This window comes from Protomyctophum parallelum, assembly GCF_964188405.1.
Source record: "Protomyctophum parallelum genome assembly, chromosome: 9".
Classification (NCBI taxonomy): Eukaryota; Metazoa; Chordata; class Actinopteri; order Myctophiformes; family Myctophidae; genus Protomyctophum; species Protomyctophum parallelum.
In genome coordinates, this window is record NC_139706.1 from 45,445,545 (window position 1) to 45,469,206 (window position 23,662).

General features: G+C 41.1%; 1 protein-coding gene across 2 annotated transcripts in view; it reads right to left on the reverse strand.

Annotated features, from left to right (window-relative positions):
- The window catches only part of slc8a2b (solute carrier family 8 member 2b), a gene marked incomplete at its 3' end in the record, with an annotated part of 62,030 nt that extends 38,782 nt beyond the window's left edge, over positions 1-23,248 (reverse strand). For both annotated transcript variants that reach the window (XM_083772873.1, XM_083772874.1), the window contains exons 1-7: positions 23,162-23,248; positions 19,636-19,773; positions 18,724-18,951; positions 10,989-11,330; positions 6,675-6,800; positions 5,234-5,432; positions 3,154-3,284 (exon numbers count right to left, since the gene is read on the reverse strand). In XM_083772873.1, coding sequence (XP_083628999.1) covers positions 3,154-3,284; positions 5,234-5,432; positions 6,675-6,800; positions 10,989-11,330; positions 18,724-18,951; positions 19,636-19,773; positions 23,162-23,233 — 1,236 coding nt within the window. In that variant the 5' untranslated portion in view covers positions 23,234-23,248. The remainder of the gene's footprint in view (positions 1-3,153; positions 3,285-5,233; positions 5,433-6,674; positions 6,801-10,988; positions 11,331-18,723; positions 18,952-19,635; positions 19,774-23,161) is intronic.
- Between the last annotated feature and the right edge of the window lie 414 nt (positions 23,249-23,662).

Genomic DNA, 23,662 nt, shown 5'->3' on the forward strand with positions numbered 1-23,662 from the left:
CTCCCATCTAGGCCAGAAAGGTCTAGCGTTAGCTCAGGCTAGCGAGTGCACAATCCGGCAACGGCATGATACGGGGGAGAGGACCGGCATGTGCCGGGGGATTATGTCACTCCACTGCCACTCCATCTCGTGGCCGCTGATTCATGCCATATTCATGCAGGTTCATATATGTATGTGTACATACAGTATGTGGATATATGCACATACAGTTATAGGTCTCTATATAGCTTATGCAGCATATATGCAGGCGGCCAATTTCGAATAATATGTCACATATATGTTGGACATATAAAAACTATTATGTTCAAATTTCATTTCCATGTGGGGGGGGGGGGGGGGGGGGGGGTGCACCAGCTAGGTCAGGAGGTAAGGTACGTTTCGGGAAGAATGCTCCAGAGTCTCAAAATTAATTTAATAATAATAATAATTTTGTAATGCTAAGTTCAAGGACACTGACACCCAACATTTTTAATAAGAATTACAATAGAAGACCAGTGCTAATTTAGCCATCCTGTATAGTATACTATACTGCAGAATAATTTACCATTGTTATATGTGTAACATAGGGCTTGGTAATAACAGCAACTACAAGCTCACAAAACTATGTGACGCATTGTGAGCTTGTAGTATAAAGTATAAAATAGGACTTCATTGAATAAAACCAGGAAAAGACAGGAGTTATTTGTCTTATCAAATAAATATTGCCCAGTCCTAGTGTAGCATGTTCCGTACTGTTCTGTGAATAACAGTCAGCAGATCAAATTTGGTGATAAGCATTATTGTGATTGGATTTTTATTTTTTGTAAATAAATAATCAGATTTCTTCTGTGACCAGATTATGCACACAAAGTAAAGGAAACAATCAATATAAGCGAACATTTTGATGGAGGTGGCTTAAAACACATAATGTAAATAAACAAAGCATGTGTTCTTCTGCCTGACTGCAGACAAGCAGACCCTGGATCAAGTCAATCCAATAGTCTTTTCTAAATGAAGTGCAGTGCCTACGAGTGCCACAGGGATGACTATACAGCTGAACAGAGGCTGTGAGCAAACTGTCGCAGGAGTGAGCAATTCCACTTAAATTGGTTTCTCTGCCTCCGTCTGGAGGCACGGCGATCAATGAAACCCAATTGTATCCTTCTGAAATGAACAACGGTGACCTTTGGAATGGACTTGGCGAGCCTCGCTGCGTCTATTCAGAGATCGTAGAAGGGACCCATTTGTAGTCCACAGTCTCTGCATTAATGACCCCCCATACGATTACTTACCAAGATGTTATGTAATACCTATTACCTACCTATTTCTTTTGATCAAACAAACCTGAGGGGAATCTGAGAAGAGATCACACTCGGCTCACTCTAGCGTTCATTCGTCTCGGTATTCAGGTAGTAAAGCATAAATGCTAATTCGATTTGTTTATCGAGTCAGTCCTTTTTAATAATTTTAATAATAATAATTAAAAAAAATATTCTCTTCAATGTGTCTTTGGAAATAAATTTTTATTTTGATCAGGAATGAGTAATGTCTCATTTTACCATTCCCTATGTCTCATTCACTGTTAACTATAAGCAAATGTTTATTAATGCTCCACAAATATAGAATAGATTAAAATAAGAAAATGATCAAGCATTAATTTAGCCATTTGTAACTCATGTAACCAAATAGATCCGCATTTGTACACTCATGATTAATATAACACTCGGGCTTGTCCTGCTGGGACGTTGTCTCTCTCCCTGTTTTATCTCTGCTCTTCTCTCTTCACTCACTCCCTCACTGTGATCTCCTCAGGCTGTTGTTGTTTCTTCTGTTTTGTTCTTTTTGTTATACAGCACCAATGTGACTGACTAAGCAGAAACGATGGCTCTGTTGCTGATCTCTTGAATTTTTTAGATGTTCAAACAACAACTTTATATGCTGAGCATTACAAACCATGATGTGCAACCCAGATTTGGCACAAACAAGGGACTACATTATTTTCGCTCCTATGCCACCAAAATGTGCAACGCCCTACCAACAGTCATTAAGACATGCAAACCCCTTGACTCCTTCAAAAACACTCTCAAAGGGCACTTATACCGGACAGCTGCTATTCGAAATTGGCCCCCGTAAAGTCTGAATCCTCCACCCACCCCTTTTCCCCCTCACTGTATATGTTTCCCTTTTTATCTCCTCTATGATGATTTCCTGTTTTTGGCTATAGCCTATAGAAATGTATATTTTTACGTCTCTAAATGTTATGATGAGTTGAAAATGGTGGACCCTATTGTAAACCAGTGTAATGCTTGATGGTGTCGTCCACAGTTAACAGTTTTGTATTGAGTTGTGCTTGAAATGTACTGTAATTCTCCAATCTGTTAACGGTTTTTACTGCTCCTGGTGGAACGTTCCGTCATAAGGAATCCAACCAGCAACTGCTTCTGCCGTAATGTTCCGTCTGATAAGCTTTATTATTGATATCAAATCGGATCACTGATTTCTTTTTTTGTATTATTATTTTGACTTGGCCTTTCCTTCTTTAGCGCACAACCGCGCTGCCGTCCACCTCCCATTATACAGGCTGACTAAAAAGCTGAATAACTTGAAATCTACGGAGCTCTCCATGGTTTGGATAAAATGTGCGATGTTCGGAGGTCTTTGCTGATTATCCGGTGGTCTAGATGGAAACATTGGTGCTTTCTAGAGCAAGGATGGCTTCATTTTAGCTCGCTAGCATTGATGCTATTTATTTAGAATTAAAGATGGACGCTCCAGACAGGATCAATCCAATCAATCAATCAATCAAACCTTAAAGTAATCCACCTGTGCACGGCCCTGAAACAGAAATCCTATCAGCTTCTCTTTCCAATATCTCAACCACTGAGGCAAATTACTTTGATACGTGATATTATACAATTCTAATAATACTTCAAAATGATCTTTTTTCCGGACCTAGAAGTGACAAAAATTCACAATATAGTTCAAGAATGTTCGTCACTCATCACAGCCTAGTCAGAAACGTTCCCAATCAGCTACAGAACATTCTCTCCAGCAGACGTGAACAGAACATCACAAACTGCCTCTGGTGCTGCTCGTCTGCCCACGTTCCTCTCTCACTAACGCATGGCTTCTATATCTCCTCCATCTCCTCCTCCTCCTCTCCTGCCTACTCACCTTGATCTCCTTACGTGTCTCTCCAGGTTTGAACACTAACGTTCCTTCAGCATACTCATAGTCGGACCCGGAGTTGGCGGAGCCATCCTCTGTCCTGTAGTCTACGTAGAAGGTGCTCTCTTCCAGGCCGCCTTAAAGGGAATTGTAGAATTTGAATAAGAGCAACGATTTATTGTGAGACAAGTAAATGACACTATTGATATCTCTAATAAAATGTAAGTATATACTTCAAACTTCTATGGCCATGCCACAGATGAGAAGTTGACCTCCAGTCGTGGATCACTGGACTAAGTTGGGTTTTTGGGGATAGGGGAAAGTTTCTGCATGCTTGCTTATTGTTTTAGGATTTGTTGAAGAGAATGGGGTGATTGAGGGTCATATCAAGCAGACAAATATATAGAAATGGTAGGCTTCATAAACTGTGCTTGATATTGTGCACAGTTTGCTGTGCACGCTATACAGGATCCTACAGTAATCTGTCATTATAGTTTTATTAGACCTTTATGTATCAAGTAGCATAATGAATAATGAATGTGAATATATTGCATAGTGGGGAATGGGGAATTCACTTGGCTGTATTCTATACCCATTGATTCTTAAACAATTTAAACCATCTGATTATTTTCTTTTCTTTACACATCGTGAAAGGGTGATGGCAGCACTTTTGAGAAGTCTTTTTTTCCTTAAGTATGAGGAACGAGCCTCCAAGTACTGTGTTAAGCTCCTTATTCTCTCTGTTCTGTAGCCGACCGTAAATTCAAATGTTCTCTTTCACAGTGCCAATAAAAATATGATACACATACAGTACGATACGCATATGGTGTTCAGCTGATCTATGATCAGGGGATCTGTGGTATGCTTATGGATTAAGATCTGGTTTTGGACGGGCAAAAGCCACTCTCGCCAAATGGTGATATTTAAATGATGAGGACGTTGTGTGTGACTGTGGCAGTGTACTGAGAAGGGACAGCAACAGCTGTGGCTGAACCACATCTAGCCAACAAGTGTTCTAACTGACTTGTGGACACGACAAGAAAACAATAATAATTAGGGGATAGACATGTCCGTCATAGTAATTTATTTTGCCATTGACTTGACTGCCACATGAGGTAATGGCCTGGTGGGGACAATTACAACAAAAACTGGCATGAACATTAAACACAAGACATTCAAAAGTGTTCATTTATCCAATTTGTCCCTTTTTTCACCCAATTTAGTCATGCCACACATTCACCAAAAGTGAGTGAAGGAGAATCATCTTTAGACGAAATTGCAGTCATGGATCTCTGGGCAACCAGTGACTTCCAGGAAAGTCTGGATGGAAACCGAGGAAGTTCAGAGACTATGGAGAGACAGATGACCTCCAGGAAAGACTAGTGTGGGTATATTAGGTTAGCACTCGCAAGAGGGCACCAACTCAAGCTACAGAAAGTAATACAGATAGCCCCAGAGCCTGGGGGGGGGGGGTGATAAGCATATTGCATATTCAACCGCACAGACATAATGGTAATGGCCAGGAATGAATCACACAGTGCAGACAATTGTCGCTATGCCGGTGCGCTTCACCGTTTCTTTTGCGCCCGTTCAGCAGCCATTGCTTCTAAATTTTGGCGCTCTTGTAGCGATAATTGAGTCTTCTTTCATTTTCTCCCCGCCAATGGGTGCCCCCCAAAGTTGGTGCCCTGTGCTGCAGCACCTAAAGCCCTTCCATTAAGCTGGCACTGAGCCACTGAGGACACCAATCACATGACTAAATGCAATTGTGTTTACTCTATTTGTACAAATTCAGTTTCAAATGCGATTTATTTTGGGATTGGCTGAAAAGAGATTGTGCTGAGCCGGTCTACGCATGCACTGCTGAGCTTCCGGAAGTATTGAATGAACGAGTGAACGAAATGAACAAATCGAACAAAACGGCTTATTATTTATTTTTGTATTTTGTTACCGGCATGCACCGCTAATAATCGTTAAGGTAAATAAAATACCCTCAAACTGAATTTGTCATCCTGTCTACGTTTTGGAGCCTTGTGCTGTCAGCCAACCATTACGCAGACTAATATTAAGATAGCAGCGGGTGTACCTTGACAGACGACGGCCAGGGTGAGGACACCACAGTTCTCCATGCACTGACTGTGGGCACTCTCGAAGGCAATGTGGCTGCACACCTCTAAGTCATGTTCCTGTAGAGCCTCCTCATCTACCATGACTGCACTGCGGCGGGCATTGTCAGCCACATGCCTCTTCAGGACGTTACCAGCGCCAATCATCATGCGGGTGGCCTGGAGCGAAGGAGGGTGAGACAGAAGAGGGATGGTTATGAGATAGACTTTGTTGAAATCCAGACGCCCGCAGTCATAGAGACACACACACAGAACACACATGCAGAGTGTGTGAGCGTTTGTGTCCGTGTGCATAATGCATAATATGCATTCACACATATTATGTGTGAACCAAATGTGAAAAAACATTCCTTCTGTTTTCTTACCAGGCTACAAAGCAAAAGCTACATTTTGAATATGTAGAATCATTACGTTTAAGATTATCCCAAAATATACCACACAGTTACAAAATAGATGACATGTTGATTGACGGAGAGGCATTCTAACAGCACTCACGTCAAATCAACAGTTTCCCACTACAGTATACCATGAATTAGACAGAGTCACCAGACCTGAATCGCAAGGAAATATCTTTTTAATGGTATAGCGATTCAGGGCTGGAGCCAGGTTAGAAACCAGGGAAGATAAATAATGTAGACAAGTAAATGTGTACATACTATAGAATACATACATAATATAATAACAAATAAGTTTGATAATGATTAATAGATAAGCCTAAATAACTTTGACCGATTAACCCTTTAAAAAGCCTAGCACCGGAACCTAGCAAATTCACAATTTTGCATGTGATGTGCATGAGATAGACATTTCCATTTCCTAAAACCAGATTTCACACCCACACAGAGCTGCCAACCTGCACACATTTTGTGTACCAACCACGCAATTATAGGTGTATAGACACCTAGAATTGCGTGGTTGGTACACAAAATGTGTGCAGGTTGGCAGCTCTGCCCACATGAAGGGAAACAGCCATAGACCTTCTATGGCGGTTTCATCATCATATTCTGAAGACGTTTGGGTTGAGCATGCATGCCAGTTCCATTAAGTGTCACTAAAGCCAGACGTAGCCAGGAGGGGACAACAAAATGACCCAGCCTTTGTATTGAATGGGAACAGAGTGGAGAGCAATTGTGGTTCGGCAAGAGACATATACAGTAAATGACAGAATGAATGGAGGCTTAAACAAGGGTAAATTCTCCAGTGAAGGCAGTTCAGTAGGTGCTTGGGCACAAGTTGCAGGCTCCCACGGTATCATTAGTATGCGGTATGCAGTATGCATACAGTATGCAGTACTGCAGTGTGCAGTTAGTATGCGTGCACGCACATGCCTGGACTGCAGTCAGTGAAAGTCCATCTTGAGTATACTGTACTGTATGTGCACGTGTTTGTGTTCATCTGTACCTGTATGCGGTAAAAAGCTCTGCTCTTCTGTTGATGCAGCAGTGCGTAGTAGTTGGCTAGCTCCACCAGCTGGTCCAGTTCTTTATCCGGGTATTTATGTTTCAGTTCCTTGATGATACGAATCACCTAGAGGGGTGAGGACAGTATGGTATGTTAGCAAAGTGATCACCTAGAGGGGTGAGGACAGTATGGTATGTTAGCAAAGTGATCACCTAGAGGGGTGAGGACAGTATGGTATGTTAGCAAAGGATCACCTAGACTAGAGGGGTGAGGACAGTATGGTATGTTAGCAAAGTGATCACCTAGAGGGGTGAGGACAGTATGGTATGTTAGCAAAGGATCACCTAGACTAGAGGGGTGAGGACAGTATGGTATGTTAGCAAAGTGATCACCTAGAGGGGTGAGGACAGTATGGTATGTTAGCAAAGGATCACCTAGAGGGGTGAGGACAGTATGGTATGTTAGCAAAGTGCTTCTATTTATATTTTTTTTAATCTTCGAGTTGGAACCGATATTTCCGCACGCACGCACGCGCGCGCGCACGCGCACACACGCACGCACGCACGCACACACACACACACACACACACACACACACACACACACACACTTTGGTCCACTGCTCCTCCTTCCTCCTTGTGGATAGGGGTAGGGCTGTCTTACTGAGACAACATAGTCCAGGAAGTAAGTGAGCCCAGTGCCCATGACATCATGGAGCCCGTGGACACTTTGAAATACTGAAATATCTAAAAACTCAAATTACCCACATAAAAACCCCGGGAGAGTATGTTGTCTCCCAAACATCATTCAAATAAGATCTGGTTGCAAAAGGGGTGAAGTGGCCCTTTAAGTGACATTGGGATGCTGGAGAACCAAGAGGTGGGCTCTATATCTTGGGCCGAGTTCGCTAAAGCCATTTTCTTGAGACACCAGCCGTATCCCCGTAACACCCGTCACATATGGGTGGGCGTTACAATATTAAATCCAATCACTGTGCCAGATGCCAGGGTGTCTGTTTTCAGCATGCCTGAACTCATTAAAATGTATTTTAAGGAGTAGGGAGTGACGCACAGCAAAGGCCATCGGGATCAGGACTCGAAACCGCAGTGCGCTGTCAGGCTACATTGGAGCCTAGGTGCCCGAACCGCTAGGCCAGCGGTCCAGTTTACTGTGTACTCTAAAGCCCAAACCACACCAAAGGGTCAGGTCGGGACAAAACGTATTTTAATGTAAGCCGCACCAATGCAACTCATTGAGTTGCAAGGAGTTGCATTGGTGTGGTTGACCTTAAAAACTATTTGTCCCGACCCGACCCTTTGGTGTGATTTGTTGGGCTTTAGTGGCAGACTGTGGGATCCATTTTCGTCACCGCTAAACCCCTTATACTTTGCCTTTTTTTTTTTTTTTTTTTTTTTTTTTTACAATTTTGAAAAACATTTTTGAATATTTCAACTAGCCAATCTACATTGACACAAGCTTGTAGACTGGCCATTTTAACTATTCAAAAATGTTTTGCAAAATAGCAACAAAAAAAAAGGCAAAGAAGTTTAGGGATAAGGGGTTTAGCGGTGACGGAAATGGAGCTCTATATGTGACATGACTAGAGTGGAAGGACACAGTATACAGTAGATCAGTCGGCTGGAATTGGAATCCGCTACCTTCCTTACACTCATGAACTCATTAACAGATATGCCTCTATGTGGTTGAAAGAGGAGTTGCTATGTGGGGGCGTAATTGACGTGTCTGGTGAGGCTGAGGCTCCCACAGGGGTTTTGGCCTGATTAAAAAACCCATCTGCAGCAGGACATCTGATAACTCCCAGTGATGACAAACAAACACTCACCAAACCCCATAGCACCTGACGAAGCTCACGGCGAAACGCGTCGTGCTAATAAATAAGTTTGATGCAGTAAGTTGTCCGTCTCTGTTCCCTGGAGTCGTCTCTGTTCCCTGGAGTGTGCAGTCCCTTCCTTGGAAGGTTTTTCTCTTTTTTGATAACTCACCAAACCCCATTTACTTCCTCAACCTCCAAGCCTTCACTCTCATTTACATTTACATTGTAGGCACTTTGGTTTGAGTGCTGCCTGTGAAAACAGTTGGCACTGGAGAGGAAGTAATGAAGCAAAGTACTTGCACGTCCAAATATCAAGGTTCTTCTGGAAGACATATTGCATCTTTTTTTTTCTTTTACAACAGAAGCGATTCCAGCAGCAGAGAGAACAGTTAGATCACATTCTGTGTGTTGGTGAATGCTCTCTATCAGAGCGAGTGAGGAGCACTCGTAGTGCTCCTCACCAATGCCAAGTAGTTAAGTAGCCTTGGCGATGGACCGAATGTGGATTATTTTCATTATTCTGCAGCCTATTAACTCCGTACATCTCTTTCCTCATCCCTGCGTGTAATTATGTTTCTGTCCTCTGCCACATCTCTGGCCCCAGATATTCTCTTCTTCATCTCCCGTCTATCACCCCTTCTGCCCTCCATTTCTTTTTGCTGTCATAACAAATCCTATATCTAGTGTTCACCTCACAGCTTTCTGCTCAATACATTACAGTACAAGACTGCATTCGCTCAGGGCATCTCACTGTAGTGAATGTGTGTGCGTATGTGAGTGGCTATGCGTTCGAATGTGTGTGTGTGTGTGTGTGTGTGTGCGTGCGTGCGTGCGTGCGTGCGTGCGTGCGTGCGTGCGTGCGTGCGGTTCGTCCTTAACTGATCCCTTCTAATTCTCCCCCAGGATTTAACCTGCAACACATTGATGCCCAGATACCGGTAAATAAGAGTAAAAGCAGATAGTGACTTTAGTCTAGAGTAAACTGTACAAAATATGAAATATCATTGTAATCAGGTGTGTGTCAATTCTGCCAAGTAGGAGATAAAAGCCACTCATCAAACACTCTGGTTGTCAGAATAGCTGTCACCAGTTTGGAAATGATATGGTCTCAAATGGAATCACAACAGAGAAAATGGTTCCCTCTTTTTTGTTTTCACAAATCAGCTATTTAAAGTACTTAACCCTTGGACTACCAATCCCAATTTTTTTGTTTGGGTAACAAATTGGCATATTTTTAATTCATCATTTTAACATACAAGAAATATCTGGTGGTTTGAACAGATGTTTTTTTTTCTTTTTTTTCATTGCTAGTGTATTCTCTCGAATTGCCACCAGATGGCGGGAACGCACCATTATGCTGATTTTGGCCAAAATAGACGAATCTTCCTAAGTCACTTCCGGTTCAACGATCAACAACATCCGGTACTATTTTGACCCTAGTCACTAGCTTGGCTGGTCCGGATTGCTAAGCTAATGCTATATTTTTCATATCTAAGTCAAATTAACCTCAAATCAACCCCAAAACATACCAAAATATCATTTTTTTTTACAGCGACGCACATAGAGACGGCGCGCGTGCACGATAGCGCACGATCACGCGGATTTCGGCCGTTTTTTGGTAAATTACATCCAACATTAGTGATATTAGCGAAAAAATATAAATTTTTGCTCTGTTGAACCCCCGATAACTGATATTGATTGTCATTCCGTTAATTCCGTGAACGGGAGGTTTGTATTTTTAGCAATAATCCGTTTTTTCCGTTAATTGTAGCCCAGGGGTTAAATGGGGAAAGGACAATGTTGTCAAAGCATTCAAAGCAAAGTACAGATAATCACTGTTGTGTTATAATTATCAACATGCATATTTCTCACCCACTGACAGAATCTGTCAATTCTGTTTCTCTCCTCTCCATAGTGTTCAATTAGCACCTCTATAACTGTCACCTATGGGGGTGTCTGCACTTGTTATATTGCTCTCCACTTTAACCAGACCATTACATTTGTAATGGTCTGTTTGTCATGGGTAACAGAGAATGACACAGCGTTGTGAAAAAGGCTTTTCCGAGTCGTTGAGTGTTTCTCTCATGCCTCCATTTCTCTACTCTCACTGAAACTTAACTCACTGACATGATTTGATATATTTTGCTCTCCAGTCAGCAGTATAGTTTCAATAGCAGATATTTTTTCTCTCCTTCATTAATTTAATAAATCTGAATGTTGAAAGTGAAATACCAAAGCCATCAGTACACACACACACACACACACACACACACACACACACACACACACACACACCCCTTCATCAAATTCCTCTCCCACCTCGCTCCATCCCTCTCTCTCAAACCCCCTCCCCCTTCTCTCCTCCATCCACCCTCTGTCCCACTCTTCTTCTACATCCTTTACACGCACGCACGCAACCTTTCTCTCTCTCCTCCATCTGCCTCTCTCTCCTCATCCACACCTCTTTCTCTCCGTTCTCACCTCTTTGCGGCTCTCATCTAGCTCCTTGGTGCTTTCTATGTTGACCATCGTGCTGTTAGAGGCGGGAATAGCTCCTACGTTACTGCCCGCAGTCCCGTCGTGAGATCCCGTCCCACAGTTCTCAGAGGGCACGATGGTGCTCCCCCGCTTTCCGTCCATGATCATCTCCATGCCGCCCTTGTTGGGCGTCAGGTCACCCTCCGTCTCCACAACGATGCCGTGGCGCTTGTCAGCGCGGTAGCGCTTGCCCATGTACTTGTAGAAGAGTAGGCGGCGGTCGGCGACCCAGGCCAGTATCACACACACTGGGAAGTACAGCAGGGTCACCAGAGCCTCCCACACCTACAGGAGAATGAATGGATCAAACACATGAAATGGAAACACCTAGTATATTGCTTCCAATCCGCTTTCATTCACAGAAAGTCAAGTTGAGTGAACAGAGGGCTGCTGTAAACAAGCTGAAATGCACACACGCACGCACGCACGCACGCACGCACACACGCACACACACACACACACACACACACACATTTGCAGACTTTGGGTTACATACACAACATCATGTTAAGAGTTAAGACCGATTCTACAAATGCCTTCTTAAGAATTTCACACATTTTGAAGACTAGCGAAAATAGCAGATATAGAGCATCACTTCGCAGCGTGTCACTTCATGGCACGCTGCGAACTTGTACATCTGCTATTTTGGAATAGCCAATGCAAAAATATAAAATGACACAGATGCTTTCCCTGTTTTAATGGTTTCAACTTTAGGAGAGAAGGCTGCTCATTTGATCATGGCTGTGTGAAATGAAAGCCTGGGTACCGAGGTTTGTGTAACAAACAATCCAGTCATTTACTTGACATTGAGTCATAAATCATTAAACCATGCTTTCGTTGTTTTAGGCAGCTAAGGCATTTGTGCAAGTAATGATAATAATAAAGAACTATGTGGAAGTTTCAGATGTAAATGTTGTGTAAAGACCTTTTCACAAATGAAATGGCGGATAACTGTAGACCTGTACTTATACTGTGGGTTTACTAACCCACACACCCCAGTCTTCCAATCCATTGTCTATTCATCAGCTGTGTGTCAACACTGGCTTCATGTGTGGTTCAGCATGGTTTTAAAACAGTGTTGTTGTTGTTGTTGTTATTGTCTCCACCAGGCCGAAGGCATATGGGGAGAGAGTATGTTTTGCACTCCGTCCGTGTGTGCGTGTGTCCGTCCGTCCTTCCATTACCAGCTAATCTCCGGCACCGTTGGCCCGATCCATGCCAAACACACATGCCACACACACACCCTGGATGCCAACGACGAAACTCTGCCCCAAATATTCCTCAACGGCCTGTTATAGCGCCACCATGAGGCCGATTTAGGCAAAACACATTTCTGTAGATAACACATTTTATCCATACATCACACGATTCGGTATACACTATCTCCATAGTCATGTGATCAACACGGATCTGCACCATTTCCCATCTTCCATCCTGATTGGCTAAGATTGGCTAGCAAAGCTCACATGATTGGTCCGAGGACGACATGCCACTAATTATTTTCCAAACCAGCCTCACGTTGGAGCTATAACAGGGCAATTCCTGTTTTTACCTATAACTGCATCGATCTGTATGCAACTTATGTATGCGCACTCCCTAGAGGCCATGGAAAAACATTTTCCGTGCATCCCTCCACATCTGCCAGTTATAGCACCACCATGAGGCCGATTTCTGCAAAACACATTGTTTATGTTAGTCGCACAGATTTCATCCAAATCGCACGCAAATCGGTACACACGATCTCTGTAGCCATGTGATCAAGACGAGCCTGTTGGATTTCTCAGATTCTACACTGATTGGCTAAGATTGCCTTCCAAAGTTCAGGAGTAGCCTGTTGTGAACAAAATGCTGCACATGTCCTGCTCATCCAGAATCTATCCTCAGAGATGCTATGAGTGATCTGGCTCTGCCTTTCCTCAACAAAATGAAGAAAATTGTTGCAAAAAACCCAGAAAAAACATGTTGATATTACTCCTAAACATTTTGCCAAACATCACACACACTCCTATCCTCCTGTTGGAGACCTGTGCCCAGAAGGGCACCTTTCTAGTTTTTCAGCCTTGCAGAATCTAGTCCCAGGCTACTATCTCTGATCTCATGCACCACATTAACACTTTCTTTGGTACAGATGACTTTCTTCTCAAGTTTTACAAGACTAAGTGCCTACAGTATGAGTGGGCGCAATGGCATCAGGCACATACAGAATGAAAATTTCCTGAGCTGCAGTGATTTTCTTCACCTGCATTATGTTTTGTTATTTCGGGGACTTGCTGTGTGGCAATGTAGGAGGAAAGGCACAGCATACTGCAATTTTGGTGTCAATTTTTGGTGGACCACAATTTGCACCATCTGCCACCCACCTGTTTGAACCAGATAAGCCGGCATGCAGCAAAGAGCAATTTGTTGGCACTTTCGTTGCCAGAGGTGCACCGGGAGATGTCTCCAAATCACATATAATTGTGGGCTCGCCTCAGCGAGCACACAATTGTTACTGCCAGTTTATATTTATTTATTGTGGGCTCGCCTCAGCGAGCACACAATTGTTACTGCCAGTTTATATTTATTTATTTATTTATACTTCTTTATTCCAATTTCCGCCACTTTTTTTGTCACGTAACTCCTTCCACATACTTTATGCTAGAAATGTAGTTCAAACTTCAAACTGTTCAGCTCTTTGCAGTTATTTATGCTTGTTTTTTTTTTTTTACAAAGTTTTATACTTTTTATACTTTTTATACTTTTTAACTTTTTTTTTACATTCTTTATAGTGAGAGTCGATGGAAGAAAGGTCCCATTTTTCACAGTTAACTTTTTTGAGCTCTTATTACTCCGTCATACTTTCACTTTGAAACTTCATTCAAACTTTATAATGTTCATCTATCTTTGAACTTTAATTGGTGAAAAAGTTGTTTTGAAAAAGTTTATACTTTTTAAAATATTTAACTTTATTTATAGTTTTTTCCTCCCATTGACAATGTATGGGATTTATCTCTAAATCAACCTCACTTTTGCAGCCTCATTACTCTGGCATACTTTGTCGTAGAAACGTGATTTAAACTTTAGAAAGCTCACACGACTCTGGACTTTTTCGTGGTTCAAACCGTATTCGAATACGTTAAACGTTTTTTCCGAAATCGCAGTTCAATCGCAGGCCGTTTCGCCTAATTAGTGCCAACTTAGAGTGCGGGCTTTTTTCACTAGAGTGCGTAGAACAGAAAATCTTTCCTTGAAAATTTACCAAACAAATTGCCGTCCCGGCCAAGATATTCACTTTACACGCATGTCCTTTGGTCATTTTGTAGCCACACATGTCCTCTTTCACACAATGTGACCACCAAAACACAGAGACATACAGAATGTGAACTACGGCCTTTTAAGTGACACAAATACAGTCAATCTGCTCATTGACCTCCATAGTAAAATCCTTACGAGGAAATTATCGCGATGACAATTCTTAACTCGCTCTTATAACCACATTTTCGATCGTACCAACACCACAATCGCACATGGTGTACCTCAATATCTCAGGCCACTCACAGCGAAAAAATTATTTGCATTCGACTTTTACTTTTTGCGATAGAGCAATTTGTTCGGGCATAGTTTCCCCCCATTCAGGATCATTCAAGATCAAGACCTTCAAGTTGCGCGCCACTTGTTTGTCTTTTACACTTCCACAGCTGAGACATATAAGAGCTTAATTACAGGGCTGAAATTAAAGTTACAAGATCTCAATGAGTTGCTCTGCGATACCTTGTGGGCTTGTAGGTCTGCTATTTGTGCAATTGGATGGCCTTTACACAGCTCTCGCAAGTGCACGCACGCACGCACGCACGCACGCACGCACGCACGCACACACACACACACACACACACACGTTTATAAAAAAATATTTTCAAAAAACTTTAAAAAAAATAAAAAAATTAAAAAAACTTTAAAAAAAATAAAAAAATTAAAACAAAATTAAAAAAAATTAAAAAAAAAATAATTTTTTTTAAAAAAAATAAAAAAAAAATAAAAAAAATTAAAAAAATTAAAAAAAATTAAAAAAATGGAAAAATTGAAAAAAAATTGAAAAAATGTAAACTTAAAAATTAGCATGTTAGCATTAGCATGTTAGCATGTTAGCATTAGCATGATAGCATTAGCATGTTAGCATGATAGCATTAGCATGTTAGCATTAGCATGTTGACATTAGCATGTTAGCATGTTAGCATGATAGCATTAGCATGTTAGCATGTTAGCATTAGCATGTTAGCATTAGCATGTTAGCATTAGCATGTTAACATTAGCATGTTAGCATGTTAGCATGATAGCATTAGCATGTTAGCATGTTAGCATTAGCATGTTAGCATGTTAGCATTAGCATGTTAGCATGTTAGCATTAGCATGTTAGCATGATAGCATTAGCATGTTATCATTAGCATGTTAGCATGTTAGCATTAGCATGTTAGCATTAGCATGTTAGCATGTTAGCATTAGCATGTTAGCATGATAGCATTAGCATGTTAGCATTAGCATGTTAGCATGTTAGCATGATAGCATTAGCATGTTAGCATGTTAGCATTAGCATGTTAGCATGTTAGCATTAGCATGTTAGCATGTTAGCATTAGCATGTTAGCATGATAGCATTAGCATGTTAGCATTAGCATGTTAGCATGTTAGCATTAGCATGTTAGCATTAGCATGTTAGCATTAGCATGTTAGCATTAGCATGATAGCATTAGCATGTTAACATTAGCATGTTAGCATGATAGCATTAGCATGTTAGCATGTTAGCATTAGCATGTTAGCATGTTAGCATTAGCATGTTAGCATGATTAAAAAATTAAAAAATTAAAAAAAATGAAAAACATTAAAAAATTTAAACTTTAACTTTTTTTTAAACTTAAAAGGAAAAAAATAATAATAAAGAACTTAATATTTTTTATCTTAATATTTTTTTTAAGAAATATCTTAGACCATTATCAATAATCATTGTGTTTATGCTTCTAAAGATAGGCCTATATGCTATTTGAACCTTCTTTTTACATGTAAAAGTATGCTATTTCTGTTAAGCTCATGAATGCTTTTATATGTATACTCCATTGGATTGACTATTTTTTTTCTTTTTTACCTTTTCTTGATTCATCAAGAATACATTGTAAAGCATTATTCATACATTACAAATCATTAGTAGACAGTAATACTTTACTTACTTTATTCTGCCCCTTTTTGGGCATCATACTACTTCCACATACTTTATTTCCGCTTTATGCAGTTATTTATGCTTAAACTATAGTTTTTACAAATGTTCATACTTTTTTAACTTTTACTTCAGCTTTAATACATTTTCTACTTTTCTTTACAATATGTTACAGTCCAGAAATTTTGATTATGGACTTAGACCACCAATGGTAACACCATTACTCCGGTCCCCGAGTTTCAAACTTGACACGGCAATAACTTTATACAAAGCATTTTACGCGAGCCCACGCAGTTTCTACAGGAACTGCTTTCTAGTTTATTTATACTTCTTTATTCCAATTTCCGCCACTTTTTTTGTCACGTAACTACTTCCACATACTTTATGCTAGAAATGTAGTTCAAACTTCAAACTGTTCAGCTCTTTGCAGTTATTTATGCTTGTTTTTTTTTTTTTACAAAGTTTTATACTTTTTATACTTTTTAACTTTTTTTTTACATTCTTTATAGTGAGAGTCGATGGAAGAAAGGTCCCATTTTTCACAGTTAACTTTTTTGAGCTCTTATTACTCCGTCATACTTTCACTTTGAAACTTCATTCAAACTTTATAATGTTCATCTATCTTTGAACTTTAATTGGTGAAAAAGTTGTTTTGAAAAAGTTTATACTTTTTAAAATATTTAACTTTATTTATAGTTTTTTCCTCCCATTGACAATGTATGGGATTGATCTCTAAATCAACCTCACTTTTGCAGCCTCATTACTCTGGCATACTTTGTCGTAGAAACGTGATTTAAACTTTAGAAAGCTCACACGACTCTGGACTTTTTCGTGGTTCAAACCGTATTCGAATACGTTAAACGGTTTTTCCGAAATCTCAGTTCAATCGCAGGCCGTTTCGCCTAATTAGTGCCAACTTAGAGTGCAGGGCTTCTTTCACTAGAGTGTACAAACAGAAAATCTTTCCTTGAAAATTTACCAAACAAATTGCCGTCCCGGCCAAAATATTCACTTTACACGCATGTCCTTTGGTCATTTTGTAGCCACACATGTCCTCTTTCACACAATGTGACCACCAAAACACAGAGACATACAGAATGTGAACTACGGCCTTTTAAGTGACACAAATACAGTCAAGCTGCTCATTGACATCCATTGTAGAAATCTTACGAGGAAATTATCGCGATGACAATTCTTAACTCGCTCTTATAACCACATTTTCGATCGTACCAACACCACAATCGCACATGGTGTACCTCAATATCTCAGGCCACTCACAGCGAAAAAATTATTTGCATTCGACTTTTACTTTTTGCGATAGAGCAATTTGTTCGGGCATAGTTTCCCCCCATTCAGAACCATTGTAAAATAAGAGATCAAGTTGCGCGCCACTTGTTTGTCTTTTACACTTCCACAGCTGAGACATATAAGGGCTTAATTACAGGGCTGAAATTAAAGTTACAAGATCTCAATGAGTTGCTCTGCGATACCTTGTGGGCTTGTAGGTCTGCTATTTGTGCAATTGGATGGCCTTTACACAGATAGATCAGATAGAGATGAAAAAGTATTCTCAAAAAAGTATTTTCAAAAAAGTATTTTCAAAAAAGTATTTTCAAAAAAGTATTTTCAAAAAAGTATTTTCAAAAAAAGTATTTTCAAAAAAAATAAAAAAAATTAAAAAAATTAAAAAAAATAAAAAAAAATTAAAAAAAATAAAAAAAAATAAAAAAAATTAAAAAATTAAAAAAATGAAAAAAATGAAAAAAAATGAAAAAAATGAAAACTTAGAAATAAAAAACTTTTTTTTTTTTTTTACTTAAAAAGAAAAAACTTCAATATATATATATATATTTTTTTATTTTTTTTTTACATTTAAAGAAAAACTTTTAAAAACACTTCTACAACTTCCACATACTTTATTCTGCTTAAACTATAGTTTTTACAAATTTTCATACTTTTTTTTAACTTTTACTTCAGCTTTAATGCATTTTCTACTTTTGTTTACAATATGCTACAGTCCCGAAATTTTGATTATGGATTTAGAACACCAATGGTAACACCATTACTCCGGTCCCCGAGTTTCAAACTTGACACGGCAATAACTTTATACAAAGCATTTTACGCGAGCCCACGCAGTTTCTACAGGAACTGCTTTCTAGTTATAATTGTTATGCTTGAACCTTGTTTGTTATCACTTTGATATAGGCCTACAGAAAATTTGAAATGCATTCCATTCCAACCCACATCCCTTTCATAAAAGGCTTATTGGTCAGCTATATTGGATATTGTATTGGGCTAGAGATGCCGGGTGAGGAAGGAAATTGTTTCCTTTTCTTTTCTTTTCTTTTCCAGTTCTCAGCCAGTAGATTTGGACGGGCTGACAGGCTGTCCAACTGACTGACCAACTGAACGTCCAACCAACTTCGCAATTCTTCAAGCCCCCACTCAACTTGACTGGACATGACTTGCACATTGTGCAGTGCTGCCTCTCTTACCTCCACCTCTCCTGGTGAAATGACGGCCAGGATAAGGTAGAGCCAGATGTAGGCGAAGATGCTCCAGAAGGCGGTGATGAAGAAGACGCGCAGGTGTTTGATCTTCCGGGACTCCCCTTCAGGGATCACCCACACGCAGATCCCGATGATCACAAACATGTTGAAGGCGGCACTGCCAACGATGGTGCCCGGGCCCAACTCACCGGCCTCGAAGTTGTGTCCACACACCTGCAGGGATGTGTCGCGTGAGATGTGTGTGGTGTGTGAGGGCCATGTGTGTGTGTGTGTGTGTGTGTGTGGAGGGAGGGAGGGAAGGGTGGAATGTGACGATCAGAAAGACAGGTGACGGAGATAAGAACTAACAGATGGAATAAATCTCTGGGCTTGTGTAAACAACACATCAGGATCAGGGAGACCAGGATGGAGAAATTGGAGAACCTGCTACAGAGAGAAGGATGACATTTATATAGTGACAGCAAGAAAGACAAATTAAACTTGATTGACGATTCATGTTTATTTATGTATTATTTTTTTTTACTGTCAGTGCGCATATATCACTGTCACTGACACTGTCATGTCTGTGTAAAGCCATGCAGGAAATGACAAATTGCTCAAATTGCATTATATTTGATAATCTTATTGGTGAAGATTATAAAGATCCTTATGTCCGGTTAGAGACAGAATGTTCATTATGCTGCAAATATTACACTACAGTATCATTTGGATTGATACAAATAAGACGGAAGTTCTAGTGTGGTAAGCTCAAAAAGTTGGTATTCTAAAAAAGAAGTATTTTATCATTATTACGTGCCTGCATACATGTACGTAAAGATATGACACACACACACACGCACACACACACACACGCGCGAGCGTGCATGCGTGTGTGCGTGCGTAATTGCGTATGCATACCTCTATGACAGACAGCAGTATTTCTGGAGCGCTGGAGCCCAGGGCCATCAGCGTCAGATTGGACACTGTCTCATTCCAGATTCGAACCGTTGCTACAGATGTCTCCCCATTAGGCATGGTAATAGTCACCTCCTTCTCCTGTGGGCGCACACACACACACACACACACACACACACACACCACACACACACATTTAAAATCTCTATTTGCATTCACATTTCTTGAACACAAACAATAGTGGATGCGCAAGGTTGAAAGAAACTCTACAACAAGTGCTTTAGGATACAGAACACGGGTACAGAAAGCATCGCCTTCTCCATATATGGCGACTGCCTATTATTGAAGACACTGAACAGAATTTTGCCGATGCCTGATTAGCTCTCGGCTTATTGGGGCATGCCTGCAATCTGCAGGCCCCTCACGACTGATTTATGGACATTACCGAGGCTTCCAAATATGAACACAAGTAGTTTACAGTAGCCAAGCTGTATAATAGCATCCTTAAGACGCTGGTACTTAAGCACCTTGGTAAGGAATGCCTCTTCCAGACTGTTGGACGGAAATCTGAAATTTCCAAAACCAAAACCTTTACTTTTCAGGAAATGGAAAGAATAAACTGTATTCCAAATGGATGCAATGTGGTTATTATTTATTCACAAGCTACTGTTTATATTCTTCCTTGGTTAAATATTTATACAAACCCACGTACAAGACGTAAGCACTTTCAACCAGGCCAAAAATAGATGATCTACAAGTTCACAAACACCTCGCTTGTAGACCGGTTATTTTCACTATTTAAAAATGTTTTTTAAAACCGTAAGTAAAAAGTAAACGGTTTTGGACATACAAGGTTTCTACATAATACAACGATTTCAAGGTTGACGGAGTCCTCCCTGGGGGGCCCAGGAGCAGGTATGGGTTCATTTCTTTACTCAAGGACACTTTGACAGGGATGGATGTACAGTATTGGCTACTGTACAGTGAAGCTCACGGCCTGCCGTTCCTGGGCAGTTTCTTTCTAAGCGACGAGATGCTCCATTTAGATCTAGATAGAGATAGATTACGGTCTCTATTATACACAGTATATATTCATCACATTAATTAAGCTGTTCATTTTGTGCTCTATATTGCAATATTTGTCTTCCATTTCAGTCATAAATCCTACTTCAGCCTTCTATAGTATAGAATCTCAACTGCTCAACTGTGCAGCCGTGCACACACATACGAATGCATGGAGGCACAAACACACACACGCTCAACATACGTTATGTGGGCCTGGTGTTCTAGCTGTCACAGTGATGCATTGTCGGATATTTGATGAGGCATTAATTTACATTGACCTTGAAGAGGATGGATGGATTGTCTTCGCACCTCTTTAAAACGTTGCTATTGTCTCTCTACATTCCCTCTTATTCTCTCTCTCTCTCTCTCATTTCACTCTTCCTCTCTAATAGAGGTGTTTCAATCCATGGCAATATATTCTAACACAAGGACATTTTGCCATCCCTATAGTGTATTATGATAGTGTGCTTGCACTCAGTAGCCTCGCAGTCGCAGTGGCCAGACGCAAATCTGCCAGTGGCACAATTTGTCCTTCACTGGACAGTGTGATTTGAGTCTGGCCAAGAAGCCAGGCTATGCACTCAGTGCACAAGCATGATCTGTGACAATATGTATCTTGGTGACATAGCTGCATAGTGATATTAGAGAGATGTGCTCTGTATTTCCGACTGCATACATCATGCGTGATCATCACTCACCTCGCCTGCCGTGCCATCTTCACATCAACCTCCACAGTATAAAAACCCTGCAGGTCTTTACTTTCCACACGCTGCCAGATCCTTTTCAGACTCCACGTGTGGTAACGCTTCTAGCTAGTTATCTCTACTGTTTTTGTGTGCATTACTCACCATGGCCACTCCAGGGCTACGTTACTACTGTGATCCTTTTTTGTTGGGTTTTTTGTTTTTGGACTTTGCCATCAACCTCAGCCTACCAACCATCTCCACCCCGGCCGACAACACCTGCACCCATTCCTCTTTTTGAGTAACTTTTCTTTTAGTGTCGTGTCTGCATTATGGGCTGTTAAACGTGGCGCTGCATTCCATAATTTATTCCATAATAATTCATCTATTTATGACATGAGTGTTCCTGACTGAAATATATACATTATATAAATGTGTTCAGTCCCCTATGAACGCAAACGCAGACACACCTATCCCCAGGGCCATTCCCTATTTCTTTCTCCAGCTCTCTGACAGAATACACCATGCAACCCAAAGCTTAACACGCTGCAATTCCAATTCCCCTGATGAGATGTATGCCATACTCTCTTCCTCTGTGTCTTTCTCCCTCTCTCCATATTTCTCTTTCCTTACCTCTATGGGCCGATTCATACTCCTATTTTACCGCTGTTTCGGCGCTGTAGTGCCGAAATGATTTCGGCTCGTCAGGAATTTTCAGTAGCACCGAAGAGCCAACTTTAGGACGGTACCCTACTACCCGCCCCCCCGAACCTCAAATGACGTCAAATTGTAGGCTCTACAGCGCCGAACCGACTTTTATTCGGCTCTAAAATAGGAGTATGAATCGGCCCTATCACTGTGCTTGTCTCTCCGTCTCACCTTCTGTCAGTCCCATTTCACTTTCTGTCCTTCCCCCAGAGTCTTCTCCTTCTTCTCGTCTTTAAAATCAATTTTCTCCGACACATAGGATAAATGGACCAAGATTGAAATCTATACTGTTCCCATTAAGGAGCCCAAATAGGCCTTGCTTTGCAATTCTCACTCAGACAATGATTGTACTCTGATTATAGCATGCATTGTGCCTCTCACACAATGCAGGCCTCAATTTGCTCTAACAACAGTAGACTTTGATAAATCATTCATTATTGAATCATGAACAGATGTATACTCGCATTGCCTTTGCAATGGATTCCTGGGGGTATTGGCATCAGTTACTATAGTCACCATTTTGCAAGAATGGTGTTTGGAGGAACATGCAGCAATGGGAATCAAAGGAAGTAATTAAAATGTACTTTTTATATTTTATATATTTATTGATATAAAAATCACACTTGTGTGAAGTGAGGGGCGCTCTTATCATCATCATACATTATCATATACATCATCACATTCCGGCCAGTCACTTTTGGCATCCTCACTTTTATGTCCTCAATTTGTTTGCCAATGAAATCTATGCTATGGGGTACACACAGACACACAAAGCTGGGCAAAAATAGTTGTTAGGTATGCCCATATGAAGGCAACGGATATGCTCTAAAAGTGTGAAATTTTTATTTTTCATTTCACTACTACGACTTTAAATATTTAAAAAAGGATAAAACAAATATGTATGTGAAAAAATGTGAAAGAAAATCAAACTAGTTGAGGTAGCCTACTTCTGTGGCCGAAACTGGCATCATGCATGCAACATTTGGCACTTATTGGTCCAGTGCTTTGCAAGATACTTTTTGGGAGTATATGAAATATTCCTCCATCCATCCATCCATCCATCCATCCCTCACCTGTGAGGTGATGACCTCGATGGAGGCCATGAAGCGGTCAGCGATGATGGACACGCCCAGGAACATGTACATGAGTGAGGCGAAGTAGATCACTGCCCTGGCCACCTGCTCGCCCAGCCCCGGGTGGCCCGGCCACACGGGCAGCAGGATGCCCGGCCTACACCCCTCCGGTTCCTCACACTTCTTCTTCTTCACGGAGCCGGGTCCCAGCGAGGAGTTAAGGGTCAGGTAGCTTATGGAGGAGGAGGAGGAGAAGGGAGGGAAGGAGGCAAGGGAAGGGAACGCAGACGGGGAGACCCCCACGGCAAAGTTGGGCGGTCCGTCGCCACGCTGGGACTCCGGGTGGCAAGGCGAAGGCAGGGAGAAGAGGAGGATGCAGAGGGTCAGGAGGAGGGAGGAGTGGAAGCAGGAGGAGGAGAGCAGAGACATTGTGGAGGCGTGTTGCAGTGTGTCCGGGAGGCAGGAGGTGGAAGATGAAGGTCTGTGGGAGACGTGCCAGGG